Source organism: Drosophila virilis, chromosome 2 (genome assembly GCF_030788295.1).
Source record: "Drosophila virilis strain 15010-1051.87 chromosome 2, Dvir_AGI_RSII-ME, whole genome shotgun sequence".
Classification (NCBI taxonomy): Eukaryota; Metazoa; Arthropoda; class Insecta; order Diptera; family Drosophilidae; genus Drosophila; species Drosophila virilis.
The window spans coordinates 9,545,138-9,565,368 of record NC_091544.1 but is presented as its reverse complement, the minus strand read 5'-3'; the positions used below and the strand labels follow the sequence as shown (position 1 = coordinate 9,565,368).

General features: G+C 44.7%; 1 protein-coding gene and 1 long non-coding RNA gene across 27 annotated transcripts in view; one reads left to right on the top strand and one right to left on the bottom strand.

Annotated features, from left to right (window-relative positions):
* LOC6629987 (collagen alpha chain CG42342) overlaps positions 1-20,231 on the top strand; it is a 74,340-nt gene that overhangs the window by 2,285 nt on the left and 51,824 nt on the right. For 25 of the 26 annotated variants that reach the window (XM_032439016.2, XM_032439019.2, XM_032439018.2 and 22 more), the window contains one exon: positions 8,265-9,750. In XM_032439016.2, coding sequence (XP_032294907.1) covers positions 8,970-9,750 — 781 coding nt within the window. In that variant the 5' untranslated portion in view covers positions 8,265-8,969. Of the gene's footprint in view, positions 1-8,157; positions 8,177-8,264; positions 9,751-20,231 lie in introns of those variants that run through there. The other variant, XM_070206772.1, reaches the window with a different exon arrangement.
* LOC116651851 (uncharacterized) lies at positions 1,048-1,786 on the bottom strand. The gene is made up of 2 exons (XR_004304858.2): positions 1,485-1,786; positions 1,048-1,417 (listed from the first exon to the last, which is right to left on the bottom strand). It is a non-coding gene; the product is annotated as an uncharacterized lncRNA (long non-coding RNA).

Here is a 20,231-nt window from a genome sequence, read left to right as displayed (position 1 = left end):
TGAACCATTCCTAGTTTCAATCGAATCGAGAGGGGTTTCATTTACTACCCCCATCTCCCCATCCCCGAACCCCCACCATACCGCCAAGCACATTTAACGCGCGAATGAACCAGCGACAGCAACAGCAACAGCAACAGCAACGGCAACGGCAATCAGCCAAAGGGGGTTGGCGCTGGGCAGTTGGTTCCTAAGCCCGAAGTTGCGCTGGGGTCGTCGCGCCATTGTTGCGGGTGTTGATAACAGCTACGGCAGCAGCCGGCGGTTGAGCATAACAATAAAAGTCATAATAATAATAATAGACATAGAAATACGGAAATGATTTTTGGGTAGCCAACAAAAAGGGGTTGTGCTTCACACGGCTACGGCTACGGGTCTGAGCTCTGACTGTGGCTACGGCTACGACTACGGCTACGGCTATGGCAATGGGTTCTGGTTCTGTTTATGCAGAGTCTGCTGCAAGTAACTTGGCACCGCAAAAGCGGAAGGTGAAAATTAAGAAATTAGCGTGCAGAGCTGTCAAATCCAAATGGGGGTAGAGCTGGGAGCCTCACGCAAATTGCCAGCCGCCGCTCACTTTAACTTAATTATATAATAAACGAGACAGAGTGAGAGCGGGTGAGTGCCGGGAGAGCGGCAGCAAGAGAGATATAAAAGCTGCTGGTGGTTTGGTTGGTTTTTTGCCGCACATTGCAAATTAAATGAGCTGAATGCATTTAAGGCTTAAAAGCCGCCACTGGCGGTTGCCGCAAATCAGCCCAAGCCGACGGCTTAGTGAGCGACGCTGTCTTAAGTGAGTCAGCAGGCAGGTAGAGTCTGGGCAGCAGGAAAAAAAGAAGCAGTAGGAGAGTATGTGTAATCCTCAAGCCACAAAGCAATTATGCAGCACCACAGACAAGCAGGCAGCACAGACAGCACAGGCAGAGGCGACATCTTGTCAGCCGCTGATAAATTGCACGCCGTAAGTTGTTGCATGGCGTAGCTCGCAGTAGCGACAGGTTGCAGGCAGTAAATTTCCCAGAGGCCAAACCAAAATCCTTTTAAAACGAATTTAAATTTTGCCATTTAATGCCAGACGGCTCTAGCTGCACCTCACAAGCTCCAGCCTTCGTGCCCGCTCACCTGGCCAGCTGATTGTTGCTCTTGCCGCATTCGCTGGTCATGCAGCACGCATTGCGGCTCTCTCTCTCTCTCTCTCCCTGTCTCTCTCTATTGGGGGCTCTGCATTGCTCGTGGTGGGGTGCATTGATGCGTGTCCTTGATTAGTGTGCCCTGTGGCAAGCCCGATTCCGATTAACTGCATGGCTTTTGTAGTCAGATTAACGCAGGGACTTAGGTGCGCTTTCAGCTTAAACTGGCCTGCACACAATGTCCGATATGCCAGGATTATTCAAAGGGCTCTTTAAATTGCATCACTTGGCTATGGGAATTGCGATTTTCAGTTTATTAATACTGACTTTAAAAATGTACTTGACATTTGTTATTACTCAATGAGCAGGCGCAAAGTTAATGCATCGGACCAAGAAAGTTATCGGCATGAAAATCGGTTTAGCTTCGACTAAATTATGGGAGGGTTGAAGTAATTCGATTATAGTTTTATGCTAATTTTGATATCAGGAATTTATCGGAGTTGAAAGTTCAGAATTTGTATTAAGTCCATTTTTGATTAAATGCTGGCGTGTCTAGAACCGCACACTAAATGTTTTATTTATGTTGACATCTGCAAATAATTCAAATCAATATTTGAAATATTTTTTGGGAAGGGGCTTTCAAATTCCTCCCAAGAATTAGTTAGATTAGAATTTGTTTTTCAAGTTGAAGTGCCGAATCAATCAAACTGCATGATTTGGTATTCGGCTTTTAAATCGGTTTATTTACGAAAGAGTTAATGGTCTATGTCAATTCTTTGGTTAGAGAATTCTCTACAGAACATCAAGTATACAAATTTAAGTCTATTTTAATCAAATTAACAATTACCAAGTGATCGATAATTCTGTGTTCGCAATTTATTTATGTTTATTTTTCCGTACGTTTTTGATGCTGTACAGTACGCCCTCGCTCAACGTAACCCTCGTTCCACGCATCTTGCAACCTCAAAAGTTTAGTAAAAACTCAACAACAACAGTAAAAACTCAGCAACAACTATCGAAAAATATGGATTTGTGATTTCCACGCATAAAGCATGCGCCTGTTATTTATCTTCATGAAATTTATTGATTTCATATTTCTAAAGTATATTGAATCAAATAAGATTTGCGCAATTGTCGCGAATTTAATGAGTTGCATTGAGCGAGGGCGTACTGTATTTAGTTTAGCGATAAATGCTTCCCATGCTCCAAAGATTAATGTCTTACTTGCCCGCTCTTTGTGTTATATTAATGAATAGACATATTTATCATTTTCTGAGCTCTTTTATTTTCGCTTCAACTTAACTAGCAGCCACGTCGCTTGCAAGGTACAGCTTAAACGCTATTTGTGCTTTCAGAGCCTGCACAAATTGATGGGCTAGTTCTTTCTGGCCTCAACCAAAACAAGCCACAGCACAGAACCGCACACTGTCCTGTCCAGGCCAGTTCAGTTTAGTGCAAGCACAGTCCAGGCCCTGCCCTCTTGTCAATGTCCAGCTGTGTCTGTTTACACTGCTTGCCCTTTTGCAGCGTGCCCCATTCAGTGGCAGCAACGCACACACGCGCACACAAAGCAGACTTCAAGCTACAGCGGACAGAGGATTGGACACTGTCAGCCCTGTGCCTGCGCTTCAATTTTCGCCTAATCACAGACCGAGTTACTGCCCAGGCCACCCAGTGCTGGGAATTGCAGCTCACTCGGTGGTGGTTGGTTGTGCGGCTTTGGTAAGGCAGCCAGCCAGCCAGTGGACGACCTTTCGGCGGGGTCGCGGATTAACATTTGTTGCGCCTGCCGGACTCATTCATAAAAACACACGCAACTAGACTTTAGTTGTTGCCCGGCAGTCGGGTTGTCCGGCTGTCCGGTTGCCCTGTTAAACGGTTGACTGTGCCGGGCGACCACTCCAAGTGCAAGGTTGCATGTCTCGCCGTCGACGTCGAAGCTGGCGGCGACGCCTGCGGTTGCAAGTTGTGTGCAGTTTGTGCCACGTCTTGCCCTCTCTGCTGCTTTTGGCTGCAGCTGGCCCCTGCCGCCCGCGCTATTGGTGGAGCTTTTGTGCTGTTAAGTGCTTAGTTGCGTGTAACTTTACACTGTTTAACAAACTCGCTTACCGCATGGCGGGTGGGTGTGGCCACCTTTGACTAAGTGTTGCAGCCTGCACGGCGTGTGTCGTGTGTCCTGTGTGTCCTGTGTGTCCTGTGTGCCAGGTGCAAATAGAGCAGCCAAGCAAACAGTAAGGATAATCGTGAAAATATATACTCGCACACACAACTCTCACTCCGTCTCGCTTTCACACTCACACTCACACTTACACTCATGCTCTTGTCTGCTTTTATTACAGTTTAACTGCCTTCCGTAAACTTTGAGAAGTTACACATGTGTGGGTGTAAGCTCGTCTGTGTGTGTGTGTGTGTGTGTGTGTGTGTGTGTCTGTGTGTGTGGGTGTGTGTCGCACATAGCTGCTGTTTTATGTGCAGTTAATTGTCTCTTCGTTTCGTAACATCTCGTTGATATTACAAAGTCCAAAAATGTCTCCAATAATTTAAAAACTTTTTGAATATCCTGTTTTCGAAAATTAACTATCTTTTGGATACTTATTGCAGATAAAGAAGTTACCTAGGCTTGTTTTTCTTGTGAAATAGAAACTAAGATTTATAATGTAGGATTTTTATCATACTCAATGGAAAGGGCTTTGGGGTCTATGCTGCTTAGCGACACTTCAATATGTCTGTAGTTGTAAATGCTGCATATTGTGGCTACATAGTTGCATATGTTTTCTCTGCACAGCGAAGAAAACTAGTCCGACTGCGTAATACTCTTAAATTGCGACTCAAACTGTGAGTTTTACTCTATTGTAGTCAATACAGCAACCGACTTCGCAATAATCTATTCGTTATGTAAAATGCTGTAGTCGACTAAGAGTGGGCGTGACCGGAAAAGCAGGATTTAAAGGAAAGTCTTTAGTAATCTTATGGCTGTTGCTGTTGCTGCGCGTGCATTATCTAAAACAAGTATATATACTAAAATGCCGCTTGGATGCAAGTTGGTAATTGCGTAAAGCCAATATACTTTTCGGCCCCCAGGGAGCAGAGTATCAAAAACTGGTACTAAAACTTCTAAGGAGTTGCTGTGGCTCCAGTTACAATTCTTTGCAGCAGCAACAAAACGAAAACACACAACCCAAAACACTCATGTGCACACACATTGCACACTATGTTGTTTCTGCCCCCAAGCTCTTGCTTCCCGTTCAGTTGGCTGTGAAATGAACAAACTATGCAATGGAGAGCGGATGGGACAGGCGGCATCTGAGTTGGCGGCTGGATGCACGACAAGCATCGAGTTGGTAGCCAGTAAACAAAAGCGAACATTGCGTGCCAAAAATTCCGGAAATTTGTAAAAGTCAGAACATGTGTAAGCTGGATTTTTACACACACACACGCACACTCCATTGTTGCTGCATGTAGGTGCGTTAGTGACTGGACGGCCCGCCCCCTCGTCAACCCGAATGGCGCTGCCATGTTTCGAGTCTTAAGTGCTAAATTGAAATTCCAAAATTAAGTAATTTCTCCCAGGGGCAAGTTGTGCAGGCTGCCGTTCTAAAACTGGGCGTATGACAGTGTTGTAAAACAACGGACATAAAACCGCAGAGACCCAAAAGACGACTACAACAATGAATAGCACTAATAGTTTGTGCTATATGTGGCCGACACATAAAAATGCAAAGCCTCGCTGGAGGGCGGCCGCATCCACAGTATCCACAGCATCCACAGCATCCTCAGCATCCTCAGCATCTTCGGCAGCCGCAGCAAAACAAGCTGTAAAAATTATAAGGAAATGGCAAGACCGACTTTCGGCGGGCTTAACTGAAGCACGTCATTTACCCGTAAACCGATGCGGTCGCAAAATTTGTTTTACTGCTTCTTGGCCAAGGAAATCGAAGATATTATTATTCTTTTATTGTTTTGGTTCGTTTTCTACACCTAATGCCTTTCATGTCACCAGTTATCAGGTAGCTTGCATATACTAATATTTATCTGTCAGACAGGTTTCCAATTTGATCAAGTTCAGCAGAAATTCTTGTGGTTACAGAATTCTGTTTGAATTTTTATTTATTGTTTCGCCTTGCTGTTGTTCTACAATAAATTTGCAAATTTAGGCAGGCACTCAAGGTACAAGGACACTTTAGAAATTCATATATTTTAAGACTTAATAGTTATCTAATATCCCCTTACCTACCTTACCAACTGTGAATGATGTTGTATAAGAGATTTAGTTTTGGTTCGCTTGGCCTGCCAAACATTAACATTCCATTCTTCTTTGACTTTGCCCAACGCTTTTTCAATTTCGGCGATGAAGCAGCAAAAAAATGGTAGCTCGTGCTGGGAAATGGCACATCCACGCCCTGGCAGCCCTCCCTCTGGAGCTGTGTGCTTATCGGCAGCATCGACGGGGGTAGGGAGGGGCGTGATGCTTCCGGAACTAGCTGCCAAGAAAAACTTAAACACTGCTTGCATTTTTCATATGACACGACAACTATTTATTACCCCAACCAGCACCTAAGGCCCCAAGCCTGAGACTACGTCGTAGCCCGAAGATGTTGTTGCTCTTTTGTCGTATTTGTTGTTGTTGTTGTTGTTGTACGTGTGTTGTGGCAACAATAAAGCTGGCGATAGATGTGATGTGACCGGTGGTTGTTGAGGCGTCAACTGCTGCTGCTGCTGCTGTTCCTTTAGCCTCCAGTTGTTGATGATGATGAAGAATGCGCATGTGTTACTAACGGCCCGATTATTTTTATTGTTTATTTGCTTTGATTTTGCCCTCCTGTTATGTGTGCTGTTCTCTTTCATGTTTTCATTTTCCTTCTACCAATTGCCTAGCCAATGTGTATATGTGTGTGTGTGGGTGTGTGGATGTTGTGTGTGTATTGGTTTGCGCATTTGTGCGTAACGAATAAATTTAGCAAAATAAATAAGGACAATAATCCTTTTGAATGCATTGCAATTGAGCTTTTTACAGCCATTGGCTTCCCTTTGCCTCGCTTTGGTTTCTGCTTGCAGCTACACACATACACACACACACACACACGCACACACACACACACACACACACACACACACTTACCCCAACATTGTGTGCCCAGTTAGCTGAGCCTGGCTCTTGGCCAGAATTGGTTTGTCCAGTCGCCCTTGACCGTCTAATGCCTTTCTATTTTGCTTGATTTGCATTTCAATTCGAAATCAAATTTTTCAATTGCCAGCTGGACACACATTGTAAACCCTGGAATATATATATATATATATATATATATATATGTATATATATATATTATGTGTGTCTCGACTAAGTAGCGTCTGCTAACATCCACACATACACCCACGCACACATACTCGTTCACTCATGACCGACACACATAATTGAATTTGTGCGCACAAAAATTCATAGCATGCTTTTTGGGGCCGCCCTCCGCTTGGGTGTTCCAGATCCATGTAATTGACAAAAGCTGCGCGCCAAGCTGTTGAAATTTGAAATCAATTTATTTATATTGAGTTAGCATCAGAAAGCATTAACCTTTAGCTGGCTACAGTCATACATACTGATATATATGTACTTATGTCCGACTGCAGAGTCAGCGCAAAAGCAATGCTCATTCAGGTCAACTCTCTGACTTTTTACTGGCCAACTGACTGGCTGTCTGTCCGTTCATCTGTCCGTCTGTCTGATTGTCTGTCTGTTGGCTTCGCTCGCTCTTATTTGTTAAATTAAAAGCTTCATTGCATTGCAGTTGTTGTTGCTGTCCGTCGTTATTGGCATTATTATTGGCCCCACAGCGCACAAGACTTTCAATTAGTTTTATTAGGGTGTACCAAACATTCCATTGACTTGCACCCGCTGCTTGCTTCATAAGCTGCTCATTGTTGTTCTTGTTGTTGTTGTTGTTGATTTTGTTGTTGCCTGCTCATCGAAATTGGCCTTTTGACTTTTATGCTCAATTTTTGTATTGTGGTTGCTGCGGCACGGTCTGTGGTGCGCATTTCATAGGATTGTTTTTGAGTTTTATGAGCGATTCAGCCTCTGTCTTACTGTTGTGTGTTGTGGTTGCCGCATGATTGCGCAATATACACGCACACAACACAACACACACACACACATCCTCTCGTATTATATAATCCGTTATGATGCGCACATAATACGTGAATAACATTTTCTTGTATCATTTTTGCTGTACTTGAGAAACAATAGAAGTATCAAATTCAATGATCCGTAAATTAATATATCTTATTTGATTTTTTTCTTAATTCATTAATCGAATATTCTGCTTGTGGCAGTACTTTTATACAGGGTATGATATATCATATATCATAATACCTAATGGTTCACGACTTTTGGACTTCTGCTGCTTTTTTCTTTTAAATTTCATTAGCTAAGCTGCGTACAAATTAGGCTCACAAAAGTGTACTTATTTTTACCCAAAATAAGGCACCCAACATCTCTTTTACACATGTACTTTCATTCTTAAAAAGTTTTCATAAGGCATATTCAAGTTTTGCTGCTCTTAAATTTCCCAACATGACAATAATTCTGTTTTATGGTTTTTATATTGTCTGCTGTGTTGTTAGACCTCAAGTGGCGCCCCGCTTAAAAGCCTCAACCATTTCTACCCCAAGTCAACAGTGGGCTACAAATGTTTTTGACACGCCAAGTCTGTGGGTCAAATACTTATAATGCCCCTCAATGGCGAGGTTACTGTTGTTGTTGTTTGTGATGTGGTTATTTTTGTTTTTGCTTTTATTTTGTTGTTTTTTTTTACAGTTGTTGTTGAGCTGCGAAAAAGTTTGTGAACAACTTGAGCCGGCCCAAGTCATCGTTGGGAGCCGCTACACACGGCTGGTTGAACTTAAAACGAAGTTAACGCCAGGACACGCCATTGCAAGGATGTCGTCCTGGCAACGTTGCCCGGTTGATTATTGAAAATGTGCCGACTGGGTCCAGTTGCCATAATTCAAGCATGGCCAATGCGGCAAACGCCTGCGCCGATTTGCTAGCAACTTTTGTAAACTTAGTTCCCAGCACTTTTCCTCATATTTTTTCCAACAATTTTTTTTAGTGACTTTTTCACTTTTTTCTCCACTTTGTTGCAGTGAAAAGAGCTGAAGAACTAAATAAGTTGCAATGTGAAGAGCGCTTGTGGGACAAGTGAAAACTGAAAACTGCGCGGTAGCCCAAGTAAAGTAAGAACGTGAAGAGGAAAACTCGCTCAACGCTGTCAGAAAACTTGTCGAGGAGCCCAGGAAGCACCGAACCCAGAGACCAGAAGCAGCTGCTGTGACGATTGACAAGACAAAAACAAAAGCCACGACGGCAAGAGTTTGACAAGTGGCACAAGTGGCAGCAGCGCCCAAAAGCACGCAGCTAGTTTTTCAACTCAACTCAGACTTTTTGTGTATGCTTGCTGCCCCAAGCCCAAAACGTCCACCCACACCCAGCCACGCAGCCGTCGCCGCAGTCCATGGCCGCGTAGCTTTTGTATGCGGCTCGCATGCCGTGGCAGCAACAGCGTAAATCGCAAGTGCAACAACAATAGCAGCATTACAGGCGCTATGTGCTGGCCAAATACCGCATCGGAACGTCAGCAGCAAACGAAATAGAGCATCGGCAAGGACATAGCCAAACACTCGAGCATTGGCCAAAAAGGAGCAGCTGGCAGTGCAGCACATGTGTTTTTGTGATGCGACAAGGACACTTCAAGTGCCGCCAACACACTTAAACGCAGCCCGAGCAGCAGCATCCGCATCAACAACATCTCTGGCATTAGTTTAAAACAGTCAACAGTCTTCAATCGCAGCATGCGCAAACACAAAACGCCGCCCGGCGGCCACCCAATCAGTTCCAGTTTCGTGGCAAGGACAATGCCAACAGTGCACAGCGAGACAAACGCAGCGGGCACGACACCAGCACAAGAAACAACAACAGCAGCTGTGGAAATGGAGCAGCAGCGCATGTTACTCGGCCATGCGGCAGTTGACAGTGCCACGCCAGCAGCAGAAACAGCAACAACAGTTGCTGCAACAAGCCCAACTAGTCGCCTTGCAGCGCCATCGGCCACCTGCCAGCAACGATCTGCAGCGGCAGCAGCAGCAACAGCCAAAGCAGCGAGCAGCAAGGAACGGCCGCGATATACAGTTAAGCTTATATCCTTGTTGCACATCGCCTGCTACGTGCTGTGCCTGTGCGCCTTCAGTTTCGCACTCTACGCGAATGTGCGACAGACCCGACTCGAGCAGCGACTGCAGCGCCTGCAGCAGCTGGACGCGCGCATCGTTGAGCTGGAGCTGCGTCTGGAGCAGCAACAGCTGTTGCACTGGCCCGCCGAGCAGGCCAAGATCCTGGCCAGCCCCATCGTCAGCAGCAGCAACAGCAACAGTAACAGCAACAGCGAGAACGGCACATCCTCACACCTGGCGCTACATGTGCGTCGCGAGTTACATCGCCTGCGTCGCGATGTTTCCCACCTGCAACTGACGCGACGTCAGCAGCGCCGGCAAGCGGCCGAAGCGGCTGCAGCTGCTGCAGCAGCCGGATTTGGAGGCAGTCCAGCAGCCAATGGCGAGTGCCAGTGCCAACCAGGTGAGTTGAAGCGTGTAACAAATTTTATACAATATTGATATTCGTTTATGCTGATTATACCTTTGGATTCTAAAATACATAAAAGTAGGCATCTCAGACCACATAGAGTATATATATTCTAGATAAGCATCAACAGTCGAGTTGATATGCAAATTAGATAATCAGGCTTAAAGCTGTCTTGAAACTCCCGCTTTCCCTCTTTCTGTTGCCGGCAGTACATATGTGGGGAACCGGCCGGATCGGACCACTTTATCATACTAGGTTCTTAATCAATAAACTTAGCATTAACGAGTGAAGCTCTCAGATATGCAAAAGTTTTGAAGTTTTACTAAATAAGGCTCTAGGCAAAAAAGCCCTAAGTGCGATTAAATTTGAGGAATATCGCAAAATTATTATGTTTATCTTCTGTTGTTATTTTATATCTTACCGAATAGATACAACCTTTTCTTTTACCCAATTCGAGCTCGACTCGAAATCATTTTGATACTCGCACATTCCCGAATTGTTGCCCCATGTGGATTTTATGGGCGACACTTATCGATTTGATGGCTTACGCGTTGACCAGTAAATGCCTTTATTTGTGGTCTGCGGCTTTGGGCTGGTTAATGCACAATTGGTCAGACATGTCAGTCATACACACAAACACATACACAACGACCAAAATACACACGCACATAAGTCAACAAGTCTTGGATGTGTGTGTGAGTATGTGTGCGGCAGGCGTGAAGCCAACGCAATTTAATTATTTGCGTCTGGGCAAATTTATGGCAGTTTAGAGATTTCATTAATTGGAAAAGTGTTTCTTTTTTCTCTCGCTTCCATCAGAGGGCATAGACTGCACAGGCCCCAACCATGTCTGCCCACACATGTTGGGGAAATTCCTGTGTGTGTGCGTGTGCGTGTGCGTGTGCGTGTTTGTGTGTGTAATTTGTCTGAGCTGTTGGCTGCCGCCTTTTGTGCTGTGTTTGGCTTTCAGCTTGCAGCTTCTTTTGCTGCTCGTTCCGTTTGGCATTGCCAAACTTTGATTACTCGGGGATTAGCCTTGTCCTTTGAGTGCCTCCTCGGCTGCTGGCTGACTGCCTAGCTGCCAGCTTGCCTTGTGGTTTGCATAAATTTTGCTTAAAATACTTTTTAAAAACTTTTGCGACACTCACACACATCGCTATCGCCAACACAATCAGTCCCACCCCTGACCTTTGCTTATGGGATTTAGCCCGGACATGAAGAACTTTGTGCTTTCCGCGTCCTTGTGCTCGTTCTCATCTTTCTCCTCGTCCTCGTCACCGTCCGCGTCCGCGTCCACGTCCGTGTCCATGTGCCTGTCATAGTCGCTGGTGTCCTTTGTGCGCTTGTCGCATTAACGCAATTTGTCTTGACATTCGCACAATTAACTCATCCACTCGAGTGCCGCTAAGCTGCTGGCAAACTTTCCAGCTAATCCGAGCCACGTATGGACCACTCCAGCCACACCCGCACCCATACCCACGCCAGCTGCAGTTGTTGCCCAGCATATGACGCATACGCAGAGTGTACCAGCAGGGCCAGCAGGACAAACAGTTCGCCGGCAACTAAATGCTCAGCACAATTATTTAACAACTTGGCCAATTGGGTTCGCCCCCGCTTTGCTTTTGGAGACAAGATACGACAAAAAGTTTTCTAATCGATGCGCACGCAGGTCGAAAGTTTCAGCTCGCCAGCGCAACGGTCGAACTTTCTTTTCAAAGTCACTGCAAATAAATATATTTTGGACTCCGGCATTCCCGAAGGCTTTGATAAGCGTGTGCCAGGCGAACGGTGCCGCCTCCGGCTGCTGGCAGGACAGCCTTTTCACAACTCTGAGCCGCACACAATAAATCAAAGCCACACGGGGCGGTTAGGGAGAAGAGGGTCGTTGTGCTTATCTCAGCGAGAGACTGCGGCAAAAGTCTTCATAGTCAGCACTTGACTTGTCTGCATATGCAGCCCAATTGTCCTGAAGTTCGTGCCAAGGATATTGCAGCAAATCAGAGCATCCTTTACTTCGAAGATGCTTAAATTAAAAAATTAGTCGAATAGCAATGTTATGGCAAAAAGACAGTACAGTGTACTCTGGCTAAATGCAACAAATACAAATAATTTTTTTTTATTAAAAAAGCTACAAGCGCAACAACAATAGGTTTCAATAGGTTAAATTAATTTATTAATCATTAAATTTGTTAACTAAAAATTTGCTTACTCTGAATTAACTTAATATTCCATATTACAAGTAATAAAATGGGATTTCATAGAGGTTTCCTCCCGGTTTTAAGGCTCGGCGCAGGGTCAATAAAAACTTGCATGTCATTCATGGATATCAATATTTGTTAAAATTAAAATTCGTTCCCGCAGTTGCACCCTGTTTTTATTCCTGTCAAACTGCAAATGACATTTGGCCACTTCTCATTCAGTCCTAAGCTTCTCTCATCCCCTCATGACCTGTAGGACACTCAACTGCCATCTGCTGCAGCTCTAAACCTGAACCTGAACCGAGTGCTATATATGCCTGTTCCTCCCCCTTCTCTCCCTCTAACGCTGACCATAAGCTGGTGCTGCTGCTGCTGCTGCTGCCCCCTGCCAGTCGCTCACTTTATCATAGCCAAGCGCAAAATCCACTTTAGCAACAACAACAGCAATCACCAGACAGCGCTCGACGCCCAACGGACATCGTTGGCTGCGTGTGACATTTTGCAAGCCAAAATATGTAGAACATGCCACAGAGAGCATCAGGCACACACACACACACACACACGCGGACAGTCAGACTCAGTCACAGAGAGACTGTTAGAGAAAATGGCATATGAACTATGGAAATTCCCAATTAGGTTTTAATGCGTACAAGTGCTTTTTATTCAGTGCAATTTCTCACAGAGCATAGCCCAAAGCAGTCAGAGATGCCCGCCTTTTCTCACTTCGCCCCCGCCATTGGCCAAATTCAGCTCACGTGCTGAGCAAAGTAGCTTCCCCAGCTTCCCGCACACCCCCAGCGCCACAGTGTTTTTTATATTTCGCAGCTGCTGCTGTTGCTGTTGCTGTTGGTTTGGCTGCGTATATTTTTCCCAGTCATAAATTTCAATCACGTTGTCAGGATAACACCAAGTGGATATACTCATATGTCTCCCGGCTGCTACAGTGCGTCTCTCTGCATATGTTACCACTGTGATGCTGCTGCTGCTGCCATCAGGTACCAGCCAGGCTGGGCCAGGGGCCAACATAACCGCCATCTCGCCACCCCGCCAGCCATGGTCCTTGTTGCTTCTGCTGTGTGGTTTAAGGGCGTGCCAAAGCAGAAGGACAAACTCTCACCTACCACGGTCGCTGCTACTCCCCCCTGCCCCGTTTGCGGTCACAGATGCCAGTATATTTCGGCCATTGGCTGCGGCACAGACAGTACAGGCAATACCAATACCAATTCGAATGATAACAGACAATGCCATACCGGTGCAGAACAGACCACACCTCGGCATATCGATTGTCGCTACATATCAATTGATTTCCTCTTCGTTTTCAATTTGGTCTCAACCCGCCCGCTGCCGCACCCGCTCTTGCTCTCAATCCTGCTCCTTCCTCTGCTGTTGCCTGTTTTCTGCTTCATGCTGAGCATTTTGTTTATGTGACTTGGGAGAGTTGTTTGCTCTGCTCTGTTGGTTTTTGTGTTGGTCTTGTGCCGTTCGTTGTTTGGGCTTTCATTTGTGACTTTGCGTGACTTGGGGCTTACCTGGACAACTGAGCACGCCTTGATTACCATTTAAATGCTGCGCTAATAGGCCAATAAACCATTTCGATTCACAGCAGACAACAGACGGCCGCAGCAACAACAACAACAACAATAACAACAACAACAGCAGCAGCAGCAACAATTGTGGCAGCAGCGAATTATTAATTAGTGAAACAAAATTAATGCGCAACTGTCACCATTATTTGTGTCATCCCATCCGCTCACCCACACACGACGCGCCATCGAATGCCACATTTGTTGATAAATTTATTTATTCGCCTTGCTCCCCTCGCTTTGGTCCTCCCGCCCCTGCCTCGGCCGCTGTCTATCCTTAGCCCTTGCGTATATGCTGGTCCAAAGTTTTTTGTTTTATTTGCGGTTTCAACTTCTCAACGCTTGTGGCCGCTGCTGTGCACCGGAATTCCTCGTTCGGAAAAAATTGCTATTAAAAATAACACAATCCACGAGTCAGTCAGATAGACAAACAGGCCGCCTGGAAAATGGAATTGGGAAAAAACGTGAGCAAAGGCAGCGGAAAACTCTATGAGAAAATAAAATTAATTTATTGGCAGCAATAAAATAAATGAATTACCAGAAAAAAATTGCATAAATTTTATTTAATTCTGATTCCGCTGCCGTTACCGAAATTCGTTGCGTGTTTCTGTCCATTTCTCAATTTATTTCTGGCACATTTTTCCACAAGAGCCAAATTTTGATGAGTATCAGCGTCAGTCAGGTGAGAAGTCAATTAAAATTTCAATAACAAGTTCTACCAAAGGGCCTCAGTGCAAAATATACAAGAATAGGTTCCAGTTAAAAACGCTTCATCACAATCACAATAACATAAAAATAATTTCGGTTTCTTAAATAACTTTTATTCTATCGTTATGAAAATGTATTGCTTTGAAGTGTACGTTCAATATGTAAATAACAACCAATTAGGAATCCTGCGTTGAGAATAGTTTCTCTCATTTTTTCTCCAAAATAGCAAAGATAAATTATATTAATCATGTTACGGTTGTAAACACGAAATTATGAGTGCTATCGAAAAAAAGGTGTCTTAAATTTTACACACAATATAATTGTTAAGAACCTATAACAAAATTTATATGGGTAAAAAAAATATGGTTACCCCTCATTTACTCCTCCTCCTCCTCGATTAGCATAACTTGATTAATTTGGTTTCATATTGATTAGGCATATATACATTTAGGGTCTGCCTGTTACCTATACATTTCCAAGTTGATTATGCCCCTTTTTAAGCATTGTGTGTGCACGGGGCATGCAAATTGGGCTATTGAGCTGTTATAATTGCTATGCTTGTATGTCTGAACCAATTTGAAGTTTATCACAAGAACTTGGTAATTAGCACGATTCTCTAGCTGCGCGTGCTGTCCATCAGTCAAGTCAAAGCGCACCACCAGCAGCAGCAGACAGTTCATCGCTTGAGCTAAGCGCTGAATGTTTAGATATAGAATTTGTGTCTTGTATCTTGTAGCTGCGGTATATATACACATACATATATATATGTGTGTGTGTGTGTGTGTATGTGTGCAGCTGTGACCGGATCTGCAACTGTCTGGGATGTTTGGTTAGTTTATTAGCCACATATGCGCGGATTTCTTTTTCGGTTTTTGGTTTCCAGTCCGCACATGAGCCTTGGATATGCTTTGGCTTGGTTTGCTCTGGCCTGGGCTTGGCTCCGGCTCTGGCTGTGGCTCTGGCTCTTGCTTGGGCTTTGGCTTTTCGTGTGGTTTCGTCTCATTGCCTGTTCCTGGAAATTGAGCGCGTTGGCTGCTGCGTAAATATTTCAGCGCCAAACTGAAATTTATTCGACTCGGCGGCTCGTTTTGGGCCGCCACTGCGACATTTGACAAGCGTCAGCCAGCGATACAGTTCCAATTGCCTCAGCCAGAAACAGGAACAGGGAATGATGAGAGTGGTGTGGTGGGGAGGGGGTACGACTGTGAGCACTGGGCGTGCATTGCCTGTAAACAGATTTCATTTTTATACATTTACGTGATTTTCAGCGACAATTCAGCGAGTACAGCGACATTGCCGTTCAAACGACGCACATGCTCCAATTTCATGCCATGCTCACGTACACAGCGTCCAATGGCAACTCTAGGTTTGGCGGCAGCGGCAGCGGCTGCTTTATGATTTATTGCCTTGACACTGCGTGCTCTGTGCACAACCCCTGCAGCAGCCGGCTCCAGCCCGCTGGCAGAGATACAGCCTCAGCCACAGCCACAGCCATAGCCATAGCCATAGCCAGGGCTATAGCGACGACTACCTCCCCTTCGGCCCCATCCCTATTGCACTCGGCTGTCCGACGTTTATTTTTGCCATCGCATTGTTTGTTTGACTGACACACACAAAACTACTCGTCGTCTGCCAGGATTTGTCGTCATTCAGCTGCTGCTGTTGCTTTTGCTGTTGCTGCTGATGCTACTCATGGGATTTACTAGCGTTAGTGCAACGCGTGGCAGCCACCGATCCATCCCCCCTTTGGCCTTGCACACATTTAGCGATAAATACAAGTTTTATGATGGATAATAAATGGCTTCATTCGCGTTGACAAATAGTCTGGTTTTGTTTTCATTTGCTTTGCCCGCAGTCCACAGCGCCTTCCCGTGTCCATATCCCCCCGGCTTTGTTTATGCCATTGCTCCAGTGCTGGGAGGAGTCCGCTTCCGCCTAGCGGCGCTCTGTCACTGGCATTGTCTCTCGGGTGGCTCTCCGGTCGAAAGATAAAGATGATGTATTGCTGGCGCGTCAGTTCGCGCGTTGCCAAGTGGGTGGATTATGCTTTCAGGTAGGATTAGCAATTACGTTTTAAATAGAAATTCTTGCAATTTATCATCCGTTTGGCTTTGGTTTCGCCAATCTGTGCATTAAATCGCCAGAAAATCCGCTGCAAAAACGTTAAGCGGCCTTTCAATTGCTGTTAGAGGGTGCGAGGCGGAGCAGTAGGGCGAGTCGGAGTATGTTTTTACTGGCTAACGTGAATTTTATTGCATCATTTGAAATTTGAATATGCCACCCAAAATACTTATAATAGACAGAGCTTTTGTGGCCACTCCCCGCTTGAAGCTGTCGCTTTTATGGCCGAATAATGTTTTTAGCCTTTTATGCTGCATAATTTTTCCAGACACGGTCACATGGCAAAAGCGACAGCTCGGTCCTCAGAGATTCATTTTCAATTTTCGACTATTTATGCAAATTAACCTTAAATATGCATAAAAGTAGAAAATGTCATCAATTTTATGTGCGCAATCCATAAAAGCGCAAAAATATCACTCATACGCCCCGCTGCGAGCGCCCCAGCACGGCTCATTAGAGCACAGAAAAAATCAAAGATTTCTACTGCGTCACAGCCAGACATACAACACTGTCTCTCTGTTCGTCTATCTCATTGTCTGGCTGGGTGTCTGTGCGTGCTTGGTTTTTTTTTATTATGTTTCAATCAATTAAAAATGAAAATCAAAATCAAAACCCCCATCAATGTCACGGGGTCAAGTTGTCTGCACATTGGCCTTCTCCTGGCCACTTCCAAGCATTTTTCTCAAGTCTGTAATATAATCCGTCTGTGGTATTGAGCGGCCCTCGCCGCTCTTTTGCACACAGCAAAAGTTAACATTAACATTAAAATCAATCTTTAACTCCGTATCAGTTTCATGTGATTCGTGCATTTCATTCTTAAACTCGTTCCCAGGTCAAGACATTATTGGAGAGGCATTCGTACAAATCACAATCGATCATTGTCAAACAAAAAATACATAATATGCGTTAACAAAGAAAAAAGAAAATCGTTTTCAGAAATATGTTAGCGCTTGGTATCAATTAAATTTGGCTTATACATCTTTTTCCCAGAAAATTCAATCATAAAGTTGAGCAGCGTAGCGACCCTCAAAACGGGGCAGTTAGCGCGCGTTTCCCATTTCAGTTGCCACTGTGCGTGGTGCGTGGTGCGTGGTGCATGTTCCGTGGTGCAATGCACCAATAATTGAGGCTGTTAACGAGTTTCGAATTGAAGATGGAAGAAGAAGAATAAGAAGAAGTAGCGAGGACAGGGTGACAGTAGAGTCGAACTGGTTTTTAGCCTTAATGCTGATAAATTATGCCTGATGTGTAATATGAGAGTCGTACGTCAGGGAATTTACAATTATGGTAAGATATACATATATATGTATGAATGGCATGTTGGCATGTTCATATAAATTATTTCCATTGTCTCTTCGAGTTTCTGACTGCCAACAATTTGTATAAGCTATAGGATTACAATCATCTGTTTGAGAACTGTACGGTTAGCTGTCTATATGAGTTGACAAAATGTAAAACAAACTACCGAAATGTGAGCCAAGATGAACTAGTTATGATTGCTTATCAGATCGAGAAATTGAAACAATAAACGCCTCTTCGTGGATGTGTATGCTATGTGCTTCTATAAATTGCTCAAAAACCTGTGAACGTTTAGTCACACCCAATCTCATGCATGCGCTGGCGACATTAAATAGACTTTTCCCATCCACTTCTGGCGGCTCATATGACACCCTTTTATAGCTTGTTAGCCACAGGCAAATAAAAAAAAAAAAAAAAACCGTATAGTGGTGCCTGAAATTACCTTCCTTTGTTGTGGCTGTCTGATTCATCAGTTTGAGCACCTACTCCTGGCCATCCTCTGTCTAACGTCGCTGCGTGCTAAAACTCAATCAAAATTGTCGCCTGTTTGTCAATGGCCGCCACGACTATCAGTCGACTGTCAATGTGTTGGACTCCGCTTCATGCCCATCCTCTTACACGTACTATACCCTGCCTATGGCACACACCCCGAGCGTGCAATTAAGTTGGGTTTTGTGCTTTGTGGGTTTTTCCTTTCTGTGGGCGCGCCTTGTCGCCATTTCATTTGCATTTGCATTTGCCGAAACGCATTGTCAGACATGCGACGTCGTTAGACAACATCGATGACGGCGGCGACCGCGACTTGACGATGTGGCGGCCACCGCGTGCGCGTCCGTGTCCCTTCTCGCGTCTTTGTCTGCTGCGGCCTCTGCACACAATTGGAGCGCCAAAGCGTTGGTTAAATCTAATCAAAATGCGAATGTGTCGCCGTTGATGTCGCGTTTGCTGTTCAACTTGTTGTAGTAGTCGTTGTAGTTGTCGCCTCTTCAACAGCAACTGCTGCTGATGTTGTCGTTGTTGTGGTTGTTGCTGTTGTTGCTGTTGTTGCTGTTGTTGCTGTTGCTGCCGCCTTTCTTTCGCACTCGGCCGCCGCTCAACAAAGCGTGTGGAGCAGCTCTAGTCGTTGCGTTCACACACTGTAGGCCGATCGGCCACCATTTCGCCATTCAAATTACCAACAACAACAACAACTGCTGCAACAGCAACAGCGACAACAACGGCAACAACATGCGACAAGTTTTTCAAGTGCATGGCATGCAACACCTTTTGACATGTTCGTTGCCCCTGTTGCCGGCTTGGTTTGTCGTTCATTATGCTCTAGCAATCGAGGGTATCATTGATTCCTTAGACTATTTGTAACACACGTATTGTATACATTGTTAATACCTACATTTAAGACACTTCATCTCATACATTTGTTATATATATTAAAGTTATATTTATAGAATTGCTTATGCTTAGCAGTCATATATTCCATAGTTTAAATACAGCATGAAAAGTTCATAAATGCAAAAAAAAAAAACCAACATAAAACTTATTTTAAACTTTTGGAATGAGCTTTGACAAAAAAAAAATGTATTATTTAAATTCAATTCAAGTTTCCATTTGTCGACATTTTATTAAAAACATTTCAGTGTCTAAAGTGGGATTAAATAAGTCTAAACTAAAGCCAATATGATTTTATTTAACAAATGTATGCATATATGAGTGCATAAAATTATTGGTATGACACGCATAGTTTTTGTTTTCTCATTTTTCAGAGCCATCGCTCATAGCTGCGTCTACGTTTCCGTCTGGCTCTAGTCTCTGTCTCTGAACTCGATTTGGCTAGTGTTGGGGTTTTGCGGTTTGCTCGCGCCAGACTGGCCCTGGTCTGTGGCTTTTGTCACACTCATCTTCGTCGTGGTTGTCACGTCAGTTTCCTTGGAATTGCATTTTGGCTGGCAGCAGCAGACGGAACGCATGCGCAGCGCAGCATTGTCAGCGCTTTGTGTCAGCCCCTGACGCTCCTGTTGCACCCATGCCCCTCTGTCGGCAACCCTATGGCAGCCAGGCAACGAAGTCTGACCAGTTTGTCAAGTTGTCGCAAGCGTAGCTTACAAATTTAATCAGCTTAAAGCGACATCTTTGGGTACGTTGTCAGCTCCCCCCGCCGCTCGTCTTTTGGCTTTTCTATGCTCCACTTGCTGAATACTTTGTCGTATGTTGCCCCGCCCGAACGTTCCATTCATAACTATGCAGCGCTTTTGATTCCAGTTAGTTTACATTTCGTATGCAAGGCATCGCTGCATTCTGGAGCAGCTGCACAGTGATGCCGGGGTTGTTGAAAATTATATTATGCAAAGTGCTGCGTGCTGGAAATTAAACATTTGCATTTGCTGCCCGCGCTGTTCTCTCACTTAACACCTCTTGGAACTGCTCATGTGTGGCGCTTATGCGCTGCTTTTGTTGCTGTTCATATTTATTTATTTTTGGCCCTTTTGGTTGAAAACGTTTTAGCATCTCTCAAGTGTCTTACACGCACACACCGTATCTGAACGCATCGCATAAACAGGGCAACATTTAC